Genomic DNA, 21,725 nt, shown 5'->3' on the forward strand with positions numbered 1-21,725 from the left:
GAACACTCGTCTCTGAAGGCGAGCGGACACTTGCCCTTAGAAGAAAACGAACGGGCGCGCAGCGTTTCCCAGCTTCTGCCTCGCCGCCAGAGCCGCCCGCCGCGCGTGGGGCCCGGACGTAGCAGCGCCTGCGACTGCCCGGGGCGCCGGTGACGGACGCCGTCTCCACGGGGCTCGTTCGGCTTGGTTTAAGCTGTTGGCAGATTGTACACGCCGGACACAGACCAGCTACCCCTTGGACACGGAGCCCGGCGGCTGCTTGTAGCATTTATCGGTTCTTACTTGGCTAATCTCCCGAGGGGCCGAACCAGTTAGGAGCTAGGCCAGTCCGCTATGAACTTTTATTTGCCTGTCTTGTCCCCGTTGTTGCTGCTTGCCGCACTATTGGTTACTGAACGTGGGGTTTTTTTGTGTGTTTTTTTAATGTAAGTGTATTTAAGAACCTAAAGTAAAAACTAGTATCTCTTGGCATAAATAGAAGATCCCACTTAAATATAAACCCAGGGAAAACAGAATGCTGTTCGTTGTAAAGAGATGCCGTTGCCTGATGAGGCTCTGGGCCTGGGGCTCATTGTTAATCTGGAGAAAAGCAGGCGTTAAAAGGTGTTAAGGACCCGCTTGGACTCGGCTGAGAGATTCTCCTTGACTAAGACAGTGATGACATGGCAATGGAGAGAGGTAGACGCCAGAGACACATCAGGAGAGTGAGAGCTGTCACAGGGTGGAACAAAGTGGACTTCTTTTTCCTTAAGTTTCTAATAGTTGCAAATGACAGGCACCCGGCTTGGATCAGCAAAAGTAAGAAAGGAAACTGATTGGTTCCGATATCTGATGAGTTCAGGGATAAGTGGCTTCAGGAATGGCTGGATCCAGGTGTTTAAATGATGTCAGAAATCCCTCTCCCTGTCTTGTAGCTCCTCTGCGTTGGCTTTGTTCTCAGGTAGTCCCCACCTGGGGTGCTAAATACCACCAATTTAGTCACCTGAACTAAAAGGGAGCCTCTTCCGCAGTTATTCCAGCATAAAGTAACAAGATTGAGTCCCAGTGGTCCAAACGGGTGGAGGTGAACCTGGCACCGACTGCGACTGGGGCAGGGGCAGGCAGTCAGCCCGAGGGAACAGCGGAGGGAACAGCAGAGCGAGGCCGAGAGGATGCGGGAGAGCAGGCGCCTCACTGCCACCACCGTGCCCCCAGAAAGTCAGAGGCTCTCAGGAGGGCGACGGGCATTTCAGCCAGGGAGTCTGGACAGCTTCCTGAAGGAGGGGGTGCGCCTGCCGCAGGTCCCTGCCCTGTTTCGGGGAGAAGGAAGCAGGCATCACGGGAAGCGTCTGTTTTACTCGTCACTGAGTCCAGAGGACTAATCCAGTGCCTGGCAAACAGCAGACGCTCAAGAAATGCTTTTTGGCTGGCTGGGTGGGTGGACGGTGAGAGATGGCAGAAAGGAAGGAAAGGGAAGGCAGGGAGGGAGGAACTGTTGCCACGTGCAGCCCGGCTGCCGTCTCCTGCGGATGCTCTGGCCAAACTGGGACATCCCGGGACCCGAGGCGGGCGTCCCTGCTGGATGGCATCCCCGTGTCTCTGCAGGGGCCACGATGCAGGTGAAGAAGTATCTGGTGAAGTGCCTGCACCGGCTGCAGAAGGGCCCCGGCTACACCTACAAGGAGCTGCTGGTGTGGTATTGCGACAACACCAACACCCACGGCCCCAAGCGCATCATCTGCGAGGGGCCCAAGAAGAAGGCCATGTGGTTCGTGCTCACCCTGCTCTTCGCCTCCCTGGTCTTCTGGCAGTGGGGCGTCTTCATCAGGACCTACCTGAGCTGGGAGGTCAGCGTCTCCCTCTCCGTCGGCTTCAAGGCCATGGACTTCCCCGCCGTCACCGTCTGCAACGCCAGCCCCTTCCGGTAGGTGGTCCCTGGAGCGCCAGGCGGCCTCCCTCCCCGGCCTTTCTTTCCCTCGCCTTCCCCACCCCTTTCCCTCCCTCTCCCTCTCCCCCCCTTTCCCCTCCTTTCCCCTCCTTTCTCTCCCTGTTCCCTTTCTTTCCTTCCATCTCCCTCTTTACTTTCATCCCTTTGCAGCAAGTAAGATTCAAAATTCATACACATCCTGGGCTTAAAGGGAACCTCAGAAGTGTCCAGTAGTCAGTCCCCGCCTTCAGGCGCACCCCCGCCTAGTGACTGACTGGGCCTATGTGCTTTCTGAGCACCTGCTACGTGCCAGGCACTGTTACGGGCCCTGGGAATACATCAGTGAATGACAGTCCCTGCCCCCTTCACAGCCTGCCAAAGAAAACAGACATTAATCTTTTTTTTCTTAAATATTAAATTAATTATAAAGTGATGATAAAAGATAAATACAACAGCCATCCATCAAGGGCTTATGAAACGCCAGGCGGTGTGCTGCATGTTCTTGGGTAATTAACGTAATTCTAATCCACACAACCACCCTAGAGGTGGGCACTCCTGGAGTAGCCCCAATTTACAGGTCAGGAAATGGAGATTCAGAGAGGTCAAGCAACTTGCCCAAAGACACACAGTGGGCAATGGTGGCATTTGAACTCGGGACTGAACTGAGTCCAGAGCTGCGGCCTTTTAACCGCTTGATGGCCAGGCATGTGAGGGGGACACACAGGAGACCCAACCTAGTCAGGGTTGAGGAGAGGCAGTGGGTCAGTCCGAGAGAAATGGCCCAAAAAATGAGAACACGTTAGCCAACCTAGTCAGATGAAGAGAGTACTCCAAGTGGAGGGCACAACATATGCAAAGGTCCTGGGGCGAGACAGAGCTTGGTGCATTCAAAGGATTGAAAGAAGGACCAATGCGGCTGAGTCATGGAGGACATTCCACAAGGTCCTCAAAGGGAATTCATATTTCCAGATTACATTTCCAGTTATCAGAAGATCCTTTTCTTCTAGGGATAGGTCTGCCTATTTGGGTGGGTCCTTGAAACTCGGGTTCAAGGGAACCCTTAATAATTACAGTAAAATGACACTCAGTCTGGACTTTGTTCCAAGTGCTTTATAAGCAGCACCTCACTGAATCCTCCCAACAACCCTCTATGCTAAATATTGTTTCCCCCGATTTTGTAGACGAGAGAACAGAGCCTCAGAGAGGTTTACTTGCCCAAGGCCATAGAGATATTAAGCATTTGGACCCAGAGCCATGCAGTGACCCACCAAGCTCAACGGCAGCTGTGGACATCTAGGCAGACACTGCCCGGCCCACCACCTTCCCAGCCCTCTTCCTGTGTGCACACGAGGTAGTTCATGGTCAGGGCCAGGCAGTGTCAGTGTCTGAGGCTGATTTAGCACTGGCTGCTCTGCACCTTTGTACCAGAACCTGGGCCTGTGGCCAGGGTTCAGTGCTCTCTCCTGCAGGAAGTCCTCCAGCCAGAGCTGACATACACTGGTGACCATATGCTGGAGTATGGTCTTGAATCAACTGGGTATGGGGTGGCTGGGGTGCAGGGCCTGGGGTCCCCACACAAGGCCTGGTGGGGACACTCCCTGGTCCACACCTTTCTGCCAGACTAGCTGGTCACCAGTTCCAATATGGGAGCCTCCAGGGGCTGAGAGCAGATACTGGAGCCCAGCCCCGCAGTCCCATTACCTTCTCCCTCCTGAAACTGACTCCTGTTCCCAAAATCACTGCTGGAAAATTAGGACCTCGGGGTCACAGACCTGCCCCTCCTCCCTGTGTTTCCTACCCCCTCCTGGAGGAAGACAGCCGCTCCCCCCACACACACACACACAACCCATGCACAAACAGCATGCCCGCTGCAGCGCACACACGCAGGGCCCAGCTCTGCCCTCATCAGTGGGTGAGCTCAGGCAGTCACAGCAGCTTTCACAGCCTCATTTCTTACTGTATCCTCTGCACCTTCTCAGTGCCTGGCACATAGTAGGTGCTCACTAAATACTCGGTGCATGAAGGAGGGGGTGGGTGGGTGGCTGGACACATGGACAGGTGGGTGGGTGGAGAGAGAGGTGGGTGCGTGGGCAGGGTGTTCCTCTCACACGTGGTGGCAACTGGGCTGGAGTACAAGGAGATCCCAGGCTGCAGTGGCTGTTTCTCAGCTGCCCCTTGCCCCCTAACCAGTGCCCCCCACCCACCTAGGCATTCTAAAGTCGAACATTTGCTGAAGGACCTGGATCAACTGATGGAAGCAGTCCTGGAGAGGATCGTGGCTTCTGAGCCAGCCCATGCCAATGCCACCAGGGCCCTGAACTTCACCATCTGGAACCATACACCCCTGTTCTTTATTGATGATCGGGACCCCCACCACCCGGTGGTCCTGGACCTCTTTGCGGACAATCACAAGGACTCAGCAAGCAGCAGCCCAGCACGAGGAAGGACCTGCAGTGCCCAGGAGTGCAAAATAGCCATGAAACTGGTAAGTGGGCCCCAGGCACATGCCGACCAGTGGGCTCTACCCAGGGAGGCTGATGGGAGTTTCTTTCCCTTAGTAATCTGGGTCCTGCTGGGGGAAAGGCAGGCTGGAAGCCAGTGCCTGTTCTGTATGTTTGCCAAACTATTTTAAAAATAGAAATAGCTGGTATGTTAGTCAAGACATTTTTGGATGCAGCTGACCCAGCACAAAGTAGCTTAAACAAAACAGAATTCATTGGCTCACATACTAAGAAGCCCGCGGGTACATTGGGTTCCGGTGTGGTTGGGTCCAGGTGTTCAGATGCTGTCATCAGGACTCTATTTCTCTCCGTCTTGACTCACCATTTTTTGTTGTTGAATTTATTGGGGTGACATTGGTTAATAAAATTATGTGGGTTTCAAGTGTACAGTTCTAGAACACATCACCGGTACTTTTCTCTCAGCTGACTTCGCTCTCTGGTTGGCTCTCTCTGTGTGGACGGCCTTGGCAGTGCCAGACACACATCCCCCCAGCTCTGCACTCTCCCCAGAAATCTCCTCTTTCCCAGTGACCTGGATCATCACGTCTCATGCTTCCCCCTAAACCAATCGCTGTGGGCCCAAGGATGGGCTCTCATGGTTGGCCGGTCCTGGGGCCATGTGCCCAGGGATGGGGGTGACAGCCTTTGTGAGCAAGAGGGGAGGGGTGATTCCCTGAAGGACGAATTAAGTCTTATTATCAAAAGACGGGGGCATAAACATTGGGCAGGTGAAAAAGCACAGCTGTGCGGCACAGTCGATGCCAGGGCAGGGCTGGTGCCTGGAGATGCCCGGAGCGCTGTAGCATACGGATCCCTGCACCCCACTCTGCAGAGTCTGAATGGGCAGCTCTGCACCGGAGCCCAGGGGTCTGGATTGTTAACAAGCTCCCTGGCGATTCTGATAATCACCCTGGTTAAGGACCCAGGCTGGGGCCACACTCTCCCCAGACAGAGGCCACTGCCTCCCATGCCACCACGTGGCCAGGACTCGCCCCACATCTCCACACAAACCAGCACACAGCATGAGGCTTGCAGGGTCCCGTGGCCGGCTTGAGCCAGTGCCCACTGCTTCCTGGTGCAGCTCCCTGGCTGCCTGTGTCCACGTGCTCATCGGCAAAGCAGGCGTGTCCCTGGTGACTGCACCAGCTCTCAGGGCAGGCCCTGCGTGTGCGCACCTGTGCGTGTGTGTGTTGTGTGTGTGCTGTGTGTTCATGTTGTGTGAGCACGTGCATGTGTGTACGAGTGTGTGCGTATGGTGTGTGTGCATGTACAGTGGGGCGAGGGTCTCTGCTGCCACCCCTTACTCCCCTCGCTGGGCCCTGCGCTCTTGGGGGGGGCAGAGCTGCTGTGACAGCTGAATGGGATCCTGAATTAGAGCCCGGGCCAGAGAGTGCTGAGTGTTATGATCAGCTCCCTAAAGGGCGATGAGGAGGCCTTCAGCAAGGGACCTGAGGACAGTGCCCAGGCCGGCCCTGGGGAGGGCTGTCCCAGGACGTCCGGCCTTCCTAGGCCCACGGTGGGGTGAGAAGGACCAGAGGCAGAGGCCCCGGCCGGTCCCCGGGGCCAGTCGGTTCGTGTCTGTGGTGACCTGGGCTTTGTGGTGGGCCAGCTGCAGCGAGTGGAGGGCCCTGCACCCCTCAGCAGGCTCAGGCTGACAAGGCCCAGGCCCTTCCTCAGAGAGGGAGAGGCAGAGTCGAGTCCTCCTGGTTCACACGGCCTCGGGGCAGTGGCCTCTGGAAGTCTTGGGATGGGGCTGGGAAAGAGGGGAGTCAGAGGGTGTGTGTGTCTGTCCTCACGTGAGCATGAGTGTGGGTGTGGTATGCGAGCTTGGGGGAAACATGGACGTGTGGTGTATGCAGAATTGTGACCATGGCGTCATGTGGCTGGGATGTCAGAAAGTGTCATCTGTCTTGGTATGTGTGTGTTCCTGTGTGTGTATGCATGTGTGTGCATATAAGGGTACAGGTGTGTGTGTTCACTCGTGCTTAAGGCTACATATGGGGAGTGGGCTGTGTGTGAGTCCTTGTGACGGTGCAGCTTTGTGTGAGGGGCAGCCCCGAGCACGCGTGAGCGTGAGTGTAAACACGGTCCCACTGCCCAGCCAGTAGCCCAGCGCCAGGGGGCAGCCCAGGGAGGGCAGCCGGCAGAGCACTCTCGGCCTTGCCCTTGGGGCAGCGACTGGGGCCCTACCAGCAGCCCCCAGCCACAGGAACCCCTCTTGGTCCCCACAGTGCCGCCTCAATGGGACCGTGTGCACCTTCCGGAACTTCACCAGCGCCACGCAGGCCGTGACAGAGTGGTACACCCTGCAGGCCACCAACATCTTCTCGCAGGTGCCAACCCAGGAGCTGGTGCAGATGGGCTACCCGGGCGAGCAGCTGATCCTGGCCTGCCTGTTCGGGGCCGAGCCCTGCAGCTACAGGTGAGAGGTGCCGGGGGCTCCCCAGCTGCCTGCACCAGTTTTCTGTGCCTCAGTGTCTTGGGTCATGTTTCCTGGAGGCACCTGGTAAGAATTACCTGAGCATTTTAAAAGTCACCTTTTATTGTGGGACCATTTAGATTTACTGCAGAGCGGCCAAGATAATTAGTTCCCTATCCTCAGCCGGTGTCCTCTGTTCTTTCCACCTGCCGTCACCATGGTACTTTGTCACGACTAAGAAACCAACATTGGCACTTTACTATTAACTGAACGCAGCACTTTATTCAGATGTCACTGGTGTTCCCTGGTGCCCTTTTCCTGTTCCCAAATTCCCCCCAGGAGGCCACAGCGCGTCCAGTCACTGTCTGCTTGGTCTCTGGGTGGCACCGGTTTCTCAGCCTCCTTGTGGACGGTGAGTTTCCGAGCCCAGTCGGGTGGCCACAGGAAGTGCCCACTGGGTCTGTGCCCAGGTGGTTTGGGGAAAAAGACACCAGGTGAGGTGCCTCTCATCGTACCATGTCCGGGCACCGGTGACGCTGGCCTTCCTCTCCCAGTGACGGCCCCTACTGAGCAGCGGGCTCCCCCGCCCGCCGTGTGCCCACGTTCCCTCCCACTCTGTATGGTGGAGGCAGGGGAAGCAGCGGGGACGGGACCCCTCTGTAGGGCAGATTCGCCTGTTCCCTGCTTTCGCATCTGTTGATCATGTATGTCCACTGTGTGGACTCCTGTGTATTTGGGCCGTGGTATCATCCACTCACATTCGTCCAGCTGTGGCCACTGGGTGTGGGACATAAGAGCGTGCAAACCAGGAGAAAATTATGATGTTTATTTGAGCCAAACTGTTCACAATGCCAGGAAGCAAGATCTCAGAAGCTCCAGGAATTAGTTTTGCAGCCGCTTTTGTGCATCTGGAATTAGGGAGGGAACTAAGGAAGACTGCGTGGAGTGGGGAGACAGCAAGGCGGGGACTGGGTCACAAGATGTGCTCCCTGAGGGTGGCCAGCCTCGGAGGGGCCTGGAAGGGAGGGTCACTCTGGCGTTTCGCACGTGTGCTCAGCTGGGTGTGCAAGAACAACAGGCAGGGCCTGCTTAAGGCAAAGTAAACCTTTCTCTGGAGAACTCACAGGCCTGGGGCGTGACTACCCACCTGAAGTCTCCTATCCCAGGAAAGGTTTGGGAGGGAAACATCTGTTTCTGCAGCTGGAGGTGGCCAGTACTAGGAGCAGCCTGTCTGGTAAAGAGCATTATCAACAAGCAAATAGTTGGCAAGAGGTATGGGGAGACCAAGAGTGTAGCCCCGGGCAGTAGAGAATCCGCCACACCCTGCTCAGCCTCCTGCCCCTGGGCTGTAGGTGTCCGAGACAGTGTGTTGGGAACACAGTGTCCCCTCGCCCCTGGGGCGGGGTCTGACCCTCCAGAGCAGGGCTGGGTTTAGCTGGTTTGCGCTGCTCTGTTCCTTTCCTGTGACCACAGCCCTGAACCCACACAGGACGCGGACTCCACAGTGCCGCCCAAAGCTAATTCTTCCTCCAGCCCTCTGCCCATGCCGTGCTCCCTGCCCGGTGTGCCCCTCCTCTCCCAGCTTCAGCTGCTCCTCAGCCTCAGCTCAGGCCTCACGTCCCCCAGAAACCTCCCCTGACCTCCCTCCCGCCCCATCCCCAGGTGGGATTAGGGGTCCATCCTTCATGCTTATCTCTGTGGCTGCCTTATCTCATATTCCGATTATGCTGTTAACAAATATTTACTGAATGTCTGTCGCCTGTGTGTCAGGCAGCCAACACCTGTTGAGGACCTCAGTATGCTCGGCATCCAACCTCACCTCTGGCCTTTGGGTGGGTGCTGCAGGGGAGGCAAGTGAGGCACAGAGAGGTGGAATAACGTCCCCAAGCTCACCAGCTGGCCAGTGACAGAGCCAGAATTTGAATTCCAGCAGGCTGGCTTCAAGCCTGGGCTTCCAGCCCCTAAGCTCTTTCCCTGCCAGGACAGACACGACAGCTGTCCTCACGGGCTTCCGTTCTGGGGCAGGAGGCGCCGTAAGCAAGCAGTCCAGTGCTGGACGCGGGACTCGGACCCGGGCCCGCTCTCAGGAAGTGGCGGTGGGGGCCTGTGGAACGTGGGGCTTGGAGGGCAGGGCGCTGCAGGCGATGCTCCGTCCATCGGATGCCCGAGCCCAGCCCCCCTGTTCTTAATAAAACAAGAAGGACGATATAAAAGCCTCGAAGACGTGTTTAAAGCCGTTTGCACGTCCCGTGGAGGCTGGAGGCCGTGCATGTGGACGGGAGGGAGCGGTGAGCTCCCGGCCCAGCGCCCGCGGAGTGTTCCTCTGTGAGGGGTGCAGGGTGGATCTGTAACAGAGAAAGATTCTTTATTTTTTAATAGAACTGCAATACCATTCTCCCACCTGACAAAAAAATCAACAATTCCTCAATATCACCCGCTGCTTAGGCGCACGCACCCTCGGAAACTCTCACCTTTTGTTTGTGGGTGAGTCGGGCTCAGGTTACAGTGCACGCACTGTGGTCGTAACCAGGTCTCCCCACTTCTTTTCATTGAGGTCGCCTCCCTTTCCTTCTCTCACACTCGATTTATTGAAGAAAGTGGATTTTTCATCTTGGTGAGCTCCCCACGGTCTGAATTTTGCAGACTGGCTTTCTGTGGCGTCTTTGAGCCTGTTCCACGTGTGGTGAGTGGTAGACACACTCATCCCTGACCCTGTCCCACGTGTGGTCGGTGGTAGAGACAGACACTCACCCTGACCCTATCCCACGTGTGGTCGGTGGTAGAGACAGACACTCACCCTGACCCTATCCCACGTGTGGTCATGGGTGGAGACAGACACCCACCCTCCTCAGGGCTGGTGTTTTTGGGAAAGCCACTTAGTCATCAGCCTGTGCTCTTCTGGCCAAAGACACACACCGTCGGTCACCCCTGTGCCTGCTGCCAAAGCCATTCATTCCTCAGGGTGCAAGATGCTGGTGCTTACTGTATCGCCCCCTCTTCAGTTATTAGCTGGGTCATGCCAGAGCTCTTTTTACAGCTGTATCACAAGAAAAGAGACTTAGCCCGGCCGGTGTTGCTCAGTGGTTGAGTGTCTGCCTATGAACCAGGAGGTCACAGTTTGATTCCCCGTCAGGGCACATGCCCAGGTGGCAGGTTCAATCCCCAGTAGGCAGCGTACAGGAGGCAGCCGATTGATGTTTCTCTCTCCCTTCCTCTCTGAAATCAATAAAAACATGTTTTAAAAAGGGAGGGCACAGTGTGATGATGGACTCCACTTTTTAAAAAAAGAGACTTAAAAGCCTTGGCCAGTGTGGCTCCGTTGGTTGAGCTTTGTCCCGGGCACCAGCTCAGTTCCAGTCAGGGCACGTGCCCTGGTTTCAGATTTGATCCCCGGTCGGGGTGCGTACCAGAGGCAGCAGGTGGGTGTTTTCCTCTCTCTCCCTCTCCCTCCCTCTCCCTCTAAAGTCGATTAAAATATATATTGAAAAATTTTTTTTTTTTTAGAAATAGAGACTTATAAGATATATCAGCCAATCACATGTTAACAGCATTTGGATCCCAATCTAAATAAATAAACTGTAAAAACAAAATTGGCATTTATGAGACAACTGGGACCTTGAACTGAATATTTAATAATATGAAGGAATTTTTGTTAGTTATTTTTAACATGGTATTGGCATTGTTTTTAGTTTCCTTTTAGAGATCCCCGTGAAATGTTTACAAATATAATTGCTGTGTCTGAGACTTGCTTCAGGATAGTGTGGAAGGGAGAGTGGGGGTGGCCGCGACGGATGTGACTGGCCAGGTGATGTCGGCTGGGGCTGGTGGTCGACTTCGTCTCTTTACTTCCCTATGTTCGAAACGTTCCATATCAAAAAAATGTTTAAGGAAATTCTTTGGAATGCATTACACTGTCTCTCCTTCCGTGAGCACCTTTAGGGGACCCTTCTTGTTGAGTTACTTCCTCAGGAAACAGGCCGCTGCCCAGAGACAGGGCCCCGCAGGGGGCTGTTTTCATGCCTCCTCCTGCCTGGCCCCTCCTGGCTCACAGCCCCTGCTGGTCCTGCTCTCAGTCCACTTTCCTCTTTATCCGAACTTCCAAGGTTGTCCAGACCACCCTCTGGATTCTGCCAGAGAGAGTGGCTTAAAACAACAGAAATTTATTTCTTCATGGAAGAGGCCAGAGGCCCGAAATCAAGGTGTCGCAGGGCGGGGCTCCCTCAAAAGGCTCTGGGGAGGGTCCCTCCCGCCTCTCCCAGCTTCTGGGGGCTCCAGCATTCCTGGGCTTGTGGCCGCATCACTCCACCCCTGCCTCGGCTTCAAGTGACCTTCTCGCCTGTCTCCTGTTGGGACAGCTGTGACTGCAGGGAGGGCCCACCTAGGTGCTCCAGGCTGCTCTCATCTCAGGATCCTCAGTCACATCTGCAAAGGCTCTTCCAAATAAGGTCACAGTGATAGGGCCCTGGCCTCAGGACGTGGGCACGTCTTTTGGGGGCCACGGTTTAACCTATTACGTGGTTTATAAGACCCCTTAGACGAAACAAATGAAAACTTCTTTTTCCCAATTCCTGGCTAAGCCGGAAAGCCTGGGCCTGACCCCAGAGAGACTCCCTCCTCCCCGCTTTTCCGAGGGGCCCTGGGAATGCCTCTGGCTTGAGCTCGGGCACGGGGCAGACAGATGACCTATTGCTCACCTCCCTTTCTGAGCCCCTCGGCCGCCCGGTTGGCCCGCGCTCCAGCTGCCGCGTCTCTTTCAGGAACTTCACCGCCCTCTTCCACCCCGATTACGGCAACTGTTACATCTTCAACTGGGGCATGACCGAGAAGGCGCTCCCCTCGGCCAACCCCGGGGTCGAGTTCGGTGAGTCTCCGCTCCTCCTGGGCCAGAGCCGGGAGGCACGTGGGGCTGAAAGACCAAATTACCACCGAGCGTGGAAGGGTAGGGTCTGGGGAGGAAGAGGCCGCCGGGCGCCCCTCAGCAGCCCCCCCATATCTGCACCCCCTGGGGCAGCGACGCCGGGTCCAGTCGCTAGTGAGCAGAATGAGGATTGGGCGCGGCGCAGCGGGGTCCGCTCCCGCCCCTGGTGCGGTGGAACCCCGCTGCAGCAGTCACTCGGCGGGTGGTCCTGGGCGCTCACCTTCTCAGAGCCTTGGTTTCCGCAGGAAGGCGGCTGACAGGAGCGCAGCACGCAGTGTGCACCTCGCTGGGCCCTGGGCGCCGGGCCCTGCAGCAGGAGTGCTCAGGATGCCCGAGATCTTGAGAAGTTTGAGTAACTGGCCCAAGGCCCCCAGCATAGGGCAGAGCCCCACTGGGCTCTCGGAGGGGGCGGGTCGCAGAGGCAGAGAGAAGGAGGGAGCAGATGGGCGAGGGGAGAGGGGGCCGGCGCTGGCCGGCTCCGAGAGGGTGGTGGGCTCAGGAGCGCGGTGGCATTCAGGCTGCGAGCCAGGCTCAGGTGGGAGCACAGCCGCCCTCCCCTCGGGTTCTGACCTCCCCGCCAGCCACCAAGAGGGGGGCTGCTGGTCCAGGGGCACGGTGGGCTGACTGCCCAGCTCTGTGCCCCTGAAATGCTGTGTCAGAGAGGTGCAGTCACCTCCCTCACAGGGCAGAGCAGGGTCAAGGAGCCCGGCTGCTGGTGTTAGAACCTCAGCAGCCTCATTTCCCCACTGGGTGACCTCGGACAAGTCCTTTCACCTCTCTGTGCTTGGTTCCCTCGCCTATGAAATGGGGATGGTAACAGTGCCTACCGCATATGTGTCTCTGAGCACTGGTGAGACTGTGTGTGCGAATCACCTAGCCCAGCACCAGCATGCGGCACCCGCTCAACAAACACCCAGCACAGTCCTGCGGCCTCTGCCCTGAAGAAGAAAGCAGTCGGGTGGGGGAGGAAGACAAATGATAAAAGAAGTCACAAGAGTGCGGCAGGTTCTTGGAAGGAAATTCCAGAGCTGGGAGAGGATATGTCAGAGACCCTGAGTCCAGTCTGGGTAATCAGGGAAGGCTCCTGGAGGAAGTGACACTGGGCTGAGGCGGTCAGAAGAGCCGGATTTTCTAGGTGAAGGGCGAGAGGGAGCAGCAGTCCGAGGGCCTGGCATCAGGACAGCCCGGGAGCTAAGAGGGACTGAGTGTGAGGCAGGGACAGCCACGCTGTGCCCCAGATCGGCCTGCCATGTGGGCTGGGGGAGCAGGAGGTGCCAGGGAAGAGAGGACGGGGGCTTGGACTAGGATACGGCCTTAGGGTAGGACAAGGAGCCTGGAGTTTCACAAAGTGGAGCCAGCTCCCTGGGCAGGCCCTGGAGGTCCCCTTGGATGGAGGGGGCGTGGACAACTGGGTGGCGGGCCTCCCCTGGGCCTTGGGAAGTGAGTTCAGGCAGCCCTCGGTACCCCCTCCCCACAGGCCTGAAGTTGATCCTGGACCTACGCCAGGAAGACTACGTGCCCTTCCTCACATCCACGGCCGGGGCGCGGCTGCTGCTCCACGAGCAGAGGTCGTACCCCTTCGTCAAAGAAGAGGGCATCTATGCCATGTCGGGGACGGAGACCTCCATCGGGGTTCTGGTGGTATGGCCGCTGCCCCAGGGAAGCCTGAGGGGGTGAGGGTGGCGGCCCACCTGCCTAGCTCTGGCTCCCGTGGCCTGAGAGGAGGGGCGGGGCCTTCTCCAGCTTCTCCAGCCCTGGCCTTCCCTCGCGCTCCAGTCCTGCCGGGTCACCGCTGGCACCTGCTGGGCCCGCTGCTCTCCATCCCCTTTAGAGCCCTAGAGCCACCTGCTGAGTGGGAGGCAGGTGCAGAGGGATTTCCTAGGGCTGACCGGGGTCCCCACGAACACCCTCCCTGACACAGGACAAGCTGGAGCGCAAGGGCAAGCCCTACAGCCAGTGCACTGTGAACGGCTCCGACGTTCCCATCCAGAACCTCTACAGTGGCCACAACACGACCTACTCCATCCAGGTAGCGTGACAGTGCCGGCCTCACGACCCTGCGCCCTGTCCACACCACCTGGCCCAAGGCCTAAGTCTCAGGCACAGCTGGTCCTGGCAGGGCTGGATTTTTGTGACACTTGGGGTGGGTTTTGTGACACTTGGGGCTATGGAGCCAGTCCAATTCCGGGGTTTTCACCAGGGCCCAGGGCTGCCTACCTGTGGTCCCCTTCGGCAGGTGTGCCCTTGGGGATGCCCAGGATTATAAGGATCTCTCTCTGGGTTCCCCCAAGAAGAACCCCTGTACGAGCCTCTAGGGTTTGTATGTGTTACATCATCATTTGATCCTTTCAGTGCCCCCACGAGGTAATAATGTACTAACAGTAATTATTAATTATTATATATGCTATTTATTTATCATAACCCTGAATTAACATGCTAGGAATAGCAGGCTTATCATGTGCTAGGCAGACACCCCTCCAAGTACCTTACACGTATTAAATCAACCCTAAAATGTAGTGGCTGTTATAAGAACGACAACACGGGGATGTGTCAGCTTCTCACCCGTTACCCGACGAGTCCCTCTTTGTCTCTGGCCTAAAGCCCTTGCGCTGCAGCCAGGGGCTTTTCTCTGGTCTTGATCTCCGAGGTCAGCCCGGGGGGCCTGTCCCCAGACCAGTCCCAGGGAAGGGGACAGACTGAATATTTGCAGAGGTGACAGAAGTAACCACTAGCTGACACTTCCTCTCCCAGCCCAGTCTGCCTGGCAGATAAGGAAACTGAGGCATAACAAGTGGGCAGCCCAGTGCCCGCCTCCGTGTCCGAGTGCTCCAAGCACCGGGTGGTCTTCCCTTTTGCGTTGTCACAGGAACCCTGTCCTCCCCCGCGCCCACCTGCCTGCCCGTCCGGTCCAGCTGTCCCCATCCACCCCACACTCTGCCCAGCTGGTTTGGTCACCTCTGGAGGGACAGCATGGGGAGGTGGGGAGAGTGCAGGAGGCCATGAGACATTAGGCCCCATCCTCGAGACCCCTTTCCAGAAAAACCTCTTGCCCCTTTCAGTGCAGTAGTCGCTCTGGCCAGAGACCTTGGCAAAGACCCTGGCCGCCCAGGCCCCCCCCCAGCCTCCATCCTGGGGCTGGAGAGGACACCTGCTTCCCAGAGAGAGAGCCCTCGCCGCCCCATGCGCCCCTCCCCACAGCTCCGCTCCTCCCAGCCCTGTGCCCTCTGCCTGCCACCTGCTTCCTGCTCTAGACCAAGCGCTGGGAGGCCAAGCCCAGCCCTCCCACCTCAGCCAGCAGGGTGACTGTGCCCTGTTTCACCCACGAGGAAACTGAGGCCCAGAGGGTAACAACTCGCTGAGGACTCAGAGTGGGTCCTGCAGGGGCTGAACTGGGTTGGAATGACCCGAACACGCGGTGGGAGGAGATTCACTTCCCGCCCCGCGTGCTGAGCCTGCCCTTCTCCGCGCCCCTCCCAGGGGACATTCTGCAGCTCTCGACCTCTTGTCTGCACCTGGCACCCAGCGAGCAGCCTCTCCTTGTGTCCCTGGGCGGCCCCTCCAGGAAGAAGGTGCTGGGAGCCAGCCTTCCTGTCCTCAAAACTGCCCTGGGCCTTGCTGTGTAAAGGGCTTGGAAGGCTGCTGGCAGCCTTGTCACAAGAGCTGCCTATCTAACTGCTAGCTTTAGAATTTGGAACAAGCCACCCCTTCCCATGTGATCTGTGGGGCCCCAGCTCTGAAAGGTGGCGGGGGCTATCCTCAGGGAGCTGGCCTGAAGCCCTCTGCAAAGGACAGGGAGAGGGAAGGGCAGGGGGTGCAGCTTGGCCACCTCACCACCACTTCCCAGCTGGAGGGACACCTCCCTGGCTCCCCAGCTCCCTCGGCCTGGGCATTAAGTTCCGTGGGTCCCTCCCACCGTGGCTCGGGTGGGGACATCACTGGTCATGTCCGAGGCCTCCCTGTCTCCCACCCCCAGGCCTGCATTCGCTCCTGCTTCCAAGAACACATGATCCAGAACTGCAGCTGTGGCCACTTCCTGTACCCACTGCCCCATGGGCAGAAGTACTGCAACAACCAGGAGTTCCCGGACTGGGGTGAGTGGGGCCCCCAGCCAGGGAGGGGCGTGGCTCCGTGCCCTCGGCAGGGCCTGGGGGTGTCCCCAGGCTTGCTCAGCCACATGCACAGTCCCCAGCCCTCCCTGCCCAGCACCCCTCCTGGGGGAACCCGGCTGCCCTCCGCCCCTCCTGTCTGTGCAGGAGCACCTCTGTCCTGGTGGACTGGTCTGTGTGCCATACGAACGCCCTCGTGTGCTTGCACCTGGTATGCAGCTCTGGTGTGTGCACACGTGCATGCTTTCCCATGCATGTGTGAAGGGCATTTGTGTGTTTGTGTCTCGATGCAGCCGTACTGGGACTGTGGTGCCCGGCTGAGCGTGTGTCCATGCACTGGCCTGTGCTCCAAGTCTGCCTTTGTGCACCCTGGTTTGTGTGAACACGTGTGTGCATGCTCATGCATGTGTGCCAGCTTCAGCACTGTGTCCTGTGTGGCTTGCTTGGTCTCTGCGGGGTGCTGGGGCGAGGGAGAGGGAGGTGGCCTCCAAGGTCTTGAAACCTGAGGCCACAGGAGGAGGAGCCCCTGCAGGGCTCACACTGAGCTGGAGTCCTAATGGCCCAGAGTCCAAGCACCAAAGGATGTTGTGTGGCAGAGTCCCACCACTTCTTAACACCAATAACATGGGAACAAGAGGGGAAACCTGTATCCCTTCCAACTGCCCATCCCTTCAACACAACCCTGTCACCCTGGCCCCCAAGGAGTGAGGATGGCAGGCAGAGGGAAGCTGCCCTGATCCTCCTGAGCCGAGCTGAGCTGAGTGGTGTTTGGGGAGAGGCTCCCCAGGCCGGACTGGGGCAGAGTGGCTGGGAATGGGGTCAGGGGATAGATGGTTCTCCATGACAGGGAAGTTTGGATTGAGATAATTCACCCCAGTCACAGACCTTAGGCGGCCCAGGGCCAGGAGGGCAGAGGGCAGCCTGAGGCCCATGGGGCAAGGAGAGCACTAGAAAGCCCCTCAGTGTCTGCCCACCTCTCTCCTGCTCAGCCTACTGCTATTCTGAGCTGCGCAGGAGCCTGGGCCAGCGGGAGACCTGCATCCGGATGTGCAAGGAGTCCTGCAAGTGAGTGCGCGTGGGCACGGTGTCTGGGGGTGGGGGGAAGTGGGGGGCCCCATAGCCATAGGGCTGTTTCTCTCTTTCAGTGACACCCAGTACAAGATGACCATCTCCATGGCCGACTGGCCTTCTGAGGCCTCTGAGGTGAGACTGACCATGGAGTGGCCGAGCTCCTGGCCGCCCATCTTTGGGCTGCGCCTGTCTGGGTCTGGGTCTTCAGGCTGCTTGAAGTTTTGGAGAGGGTACCCCTTCCTCCCTCTCCTTCCCCCTTGCCTCCCACCCCCAGGCACCATGCTGAGGGCACAGCAGTGAACCAGACAGGCAGAGTCTTTTGTCCTTACAGGCTCGCATCCCAGCCGGAGAGACAGCATACAGAAATAAGATTCAAAGTAAATTGATGGTTGTGTAGCAAATAACTGGGGGATGAGACGGTACCTGGGGGAAGCCTCTTTAGGTAGCTGGTCAGGGAAGGACTCCCTAACAAGGTGATGGAGCAGAGGGTGGAGCTGAGCCACTCGCTGGCAGGGCTGAAGGAGGACCCGGGCAGGGAGCAGCAAGTGCCAGGGCCAGAGGCAGGAAAGAGCTGGCAGAGGATGGCTGAGCCTCTGGGGAAGTCCAGAGACCCGAGTGCCTTCTCCCCACAACAGCAGCCATGTCGTGCTCTACTATCTTCCTCTCCTCCCCATCCCAGCACATGATCCTGGGGGCTTCAGGAAGATACAGGGCTGTGGTCTGCCATCCACAGGGAGCAGGGCCCGTGCTGGGAAGGAAGGTGGTGGGTGCCATTTTTTCAGCTGCCTTCTTGGATTGCAGGACTGGATTTTCCATGTCTTATCTCAGGAGCGGGACCAAAGCACCAACATCACCTTGAGCAGGTGAGCCTGGAGTCTGGGCAGGGCTGGGGAAGGCAGAGGGCAGGAACCAGAGCCTCAGGAGAGGAGTGTGAATACAGAGCAGCTCCTTAGTCACCTTCTCACACTGGTCAGATTTGGGAGCAAGCCTTGAAGAGGAAGCTCTGGGAGTGAGAGAGGCCAGCCAAGGGGACTCAGAGTCCACCACTCCCCGAAGGAGAGCCTGTTCTTCCATCTGCCACCTGTTCATACACCCATCCACGCATCTGTCCATCCATCATCCATCCTGCCAGTCTTCTACCCTTCCACCCATCCATCTACCCTTCCACCCATCCATCTATCCATCGATCCTTCTATCCATCCATCGTTTATCCATCTTCCAGTCTTCTACCCTTCCACGCATTCATCTACCCTTCCACCCATCCATCTATCCATCACCCATCTTCCAGTCTTCTACCCTTCCACCCAGCCATCTACCCTTCCACCCATCCATCTATCCATCGATCCTTCCACCCATCCATCTATCCATCATCCATCTTCCAGTCTTCTACCCTTCCACCCATCCATCTACCCTTCCACCCATCCATCTATCCATCGATCCTTCCATCCATCCATCCATCCATCCATCCATCCATCCATCCATCCATCCGTCCATCACCCATCTTCCAGTCTTCTACGCTTCCACTCATCCATCTACCCTTCCACCCATCCATCTATCTATCGATCCTTCCATCCATCCATCCATCCATCATCCATCTTCCAGTCTTCTACCCTTCCACTCATCCATCTACCCTTCCACCCATCCATCTATCCATCATCCATCTTCCAGTCTTCTACCCTTCTACCCATCCATCTACCCTTCCACCCATCCATCTATCCATCGATCCTTCCATCCATCCATCCATCCATCATCCATCTTCCAGTCTTCTACCCTTCCACCCATCCATCTACCCTTCCACCCATCCATCTATCCATCATCCATCTTCCAGTCTTCTACCCTTCTACCCATCCATCTACCCTTCCACCCATCCATCTATCCATCGATCCTTCCATCCATCCATCCATCCATCATCCATCTTCCAGTCTTCTACCCTTCCACTCATCCATCTACCCTTCCACCCATCCATTTATCCATCGATCCTTCCACCCATCCATCCATCATCCATCTTCCAGTCTTCTACCTGTCCACTCATCCATCTACCTTTCCACCCATCCATCTATCCATCATCCATCTTCCAGTCTTCTACCCTTCCACTCATCCATCTACCCTTCCACCCATCCATCTATCCATCGATCCTTCCATTCATCCATCCATCCATCCATCCATCCATCCATCCATCCATCCATCATCCATCTTCCAGTCTTCTACCCTTCTACCCATCCATCTATCCATCGATCCTTCCATCCATCCATCCATCCATCCATCCATCCATCCATCCATCATCCATCTTCCAGTCTTCTACCCTTCCACCCATCCATCTATCCATCGATCCTTCCATCCATCCATCCATCATCCATCTTCCAGTCTTCTACCTGTCCACTCATCCATCTACCTTTCCACCCATCCATCTATCCATCATCCATCTTCCAGTCTTCTACCCTTCCACCCATCCATCTACCCTTCCACCCATCTATCCATCCATCCATCCATCCATCCATCCATCCATCCATCCATCCATCATCCATCTTCCAGCCTTCTACCCATCCACTCATCCATCTACCCTTCCACCCATCCACCTATCCATTGATCCTTCTAATCTTCCACCCATCCATCCATTCATTCCTCCATCATCCATCCTTCCAGTATGCCACTCATCCACCCACCCACCCGCCATCCATTCATCCATCTTTCCATTCATTCAACACAAATATGCACTGAGTACAGAAAAGACACAAGGTCCACATATCAGGAAACGAGTCTAGAGGACAGAGAGAGCGAACAGAGCTTATGGTGGTGAGTCTATACCAGAGCCTCCCTGGGGGAGCACAGCAGTGAAGGAGTCTCCATCTACCTGAGAGATAAGGGAGGTCTATCTAGGGAGGTGGCACTTGAGCTAACCCTCCAAGGAGGAGTAAGAATTGTTCAGAAAAATAAGAAGAGGCACAAATGTCTAGGCAGAAGCCCGGACATGAGAGAGCTAAGCCTTTCTGAGACCATCAGGTGTAAGGGGGCCGTCCACTTGGCCACCCTTTTCTGCCCCAGGTTTCCTCATGGGCAATGTTTAGTAGACTGTCTTCAGAGTCTACTGCATATGGGCTGGGCCACCCTGGGGTGGGAGAGGGGAACTCTCCGTGACTATCTTGGGCCAGAGTATATCCCTTAGGAAGCTGGTTCAGAAATGGGCCTACAGGGTGGGCGCTGGGCAGAGAGATGCCCTTTGTGGTCCAAGGCACAGAGGGTCCAGGAAGGGCAGCACTGTCGGCTCTCATTTGGACCTCACCACTCATGAGCATGGGCCTGTGTGAAGCTCAAGCACAGGAGGGCTGGGGCAGCCCCTTGGCTTCCTCTGTGTGTGTGTGTGTGTGTGTGTGTATGTGTGTATATATCTTGGGGAAAGGGCACCAGTCCCTGTTGCCTCCTGCAGGAAGGGAATTGTCAAGCTCAACATCTACTTCCAAGAATTCAACTATCGTACCATCGAGGAGTCAGCAGCTAATAATGTGAGTTTTGGGGCTCCTGACAACTCCATCCTGCACCTTGAGAATCAGGAGGGTCCCCGGCCCCGCAGAGGAATTAGGAAGGTCTCTAAAGCAATTGTTTCCCTGGGCTGAGATGGCCACCCTTCCCCCTTCCCAGTCAACAACCCGGGTCACAGGAATCCAGGAGGCCGGGCTCTACCTTGTGTCCTACCCCCCACCTCTGCCAGGCTCTCAGCCCCTTGCTCCCCACAGATCGTCTGGCTGCTCTCAAATCTGGGTGGCCAGTTTGGCTTCTGGATGGGGGGCTCCGTGCTGTGCCTCATCGAGTTTGCAGAGATCGTCATTGACTTCCTGTGGATCACCATCATCAGGCTGGTGGCCTTCTCCAAGGGCCTGCGGCAGAGGCGGGCCCAGGCGCGCTACACCGGCCCACCGCCCACCGTAGCTGAGCTTGTGGAGGCTCACACCAACTTTGCCTTCCAGCCTGACCCAGCCCACCACGGCCCCAATCCTGGGGCCTACTCCGATGAGCAGACCCTGCCTATCCCAGGCACCCCACCCCCCAACTATGACTCCCTGCGTCTGCAGCCACTGGACGTCATCGAGTCTGACAGTGAGGGAGATGCCATCTAGGCCTTGCCCCTGCCCCTGTCCATCCTGGGCAGCCTAAGAAACTCCGACCTGAGGAGCCGAGACCAGTGCCCAAGGCCTCATTCTGTTTTGCCCTCTCCAAAGGACCAGGAGGATCAGTGTCCCAGTTCAGAGTCCATGTCTCTCTGCAGAGAGGCCAGCAGCTCCAGCCAGTCCAGACCAAGGGCTCCGTAGGGTCATAGTGCTGGTACAGATGTGGGAACCGTGTGCTCAGTTGGTTTATGCCATTCCCAACCCCACCTGAGCCTTGAGCCAGGCTCCAGAGACCAGAGAACACCTTTCCCTGGGGCAGGCCACTTCCCTTCAGTGCCAGTCACCATCTGCTCCAAAGATGAGCAGGCGGGTACACCTTCCCCAGAATCAGTGGCTTTTCCTTCTTGGCCTTGGTTGGCCTCAGGGGAGGTGGGGACGGGGAGAGACAGAGAGGAGGGGCTGCCAGGTGGCACATGTTTTATTCTAGAAAATAAAAGTAGAAAACACTGAGTCGAGCTTTGTTCTTCGTCTGATGGGGAAGCTGAAGTGCCTGAATGCTTCTCTGGGGCGGAAGGACACCCATGCTGGCCTTAGAGCAAGGCTTGGCCAAGGAAAGGCCCAAGCAGGTGACCTAAAGTCCCTTTCCAGTTGTCCCTGAAGCAGCGGCCTTAGGACTTTTTTAATACCACCTAACTTACTTG

General features: G+C 56.9%; 1 protein-coding gene across 1 annotated transcript; it reads left to right on the forward strand.

Moving 5' to 3' along the window:
• Positions 1-1,592: 1,592 nt before the first annotated feature.
• On the forward strand, positions 1,593-21,133 carry SCNN1B (sodium channel epithelial 1 subunit beta). The gene is made up of 12 exons (XM_016222661.2): positions 1,593-1,903; positions 4,115-4,391; positions 6,639-6,829; positions 11,584-11,687; positions 13,222-13,385; positions 13,666-13,773; positions 15,718-15,835; positions 16,840-16,915; positions 16,996-17,053; positions 17,723-17,784; positions 20,346-20,421; positions 20,653-21,133. The coding sequence occupies exons 1-12, from the start codon at positions 1,593-1,595 to the stop codon at positions 21,031-21,033; spliced, it is 1,926 nt and encodes a 641-aa protein (XP_016078147.2). The 3' UTR covers positions 21,034-21,133.
• The last annotated feature ends 592 nt before the right edge of the window (positions 21,134-21,725 follow it).

This window comes from Miniopterus natalensis, chromosome 3 (genome assembly GCF_054644295.1).
Source record: "Miniopterus natalensis isolate mMinNat1 chromosome 3, mMinNat1.hap1, whole genome shotgun sequence".
NCBI classification, from domain to species: Eukaryota; Metazoa; Chordata; class Mammalia; order Chiroptera; family Miniopteridae; genus Miniopterus; species Miniopterus natalensis.

Bases quoted from the DNA above. Each gene is read 5' to 3' on its own strand.
- SCNN1B (XM_016222661.2), top strand. From the start codon at position 1,593: ATGCAGGTGAAGAAGTATCTGGTGAAGTGCCTGCACCGGCTGCAGAAG. The intron at 16,916-16,995 runs GTGAGTGCGCGT...TCTCTCTTTCAG, and splicing joins ATGTGCAAGGAGTCCTGCAA to TGACACCCAGTACAAGATGA. The intron at 20,422-20,652 runs GTGAGTTTTGGG...TGCTCCCCACAG, and splicing joins AGGAGTCAGCAGCTAATAAT to ATCGTCTGGCTGCTCTCAAA.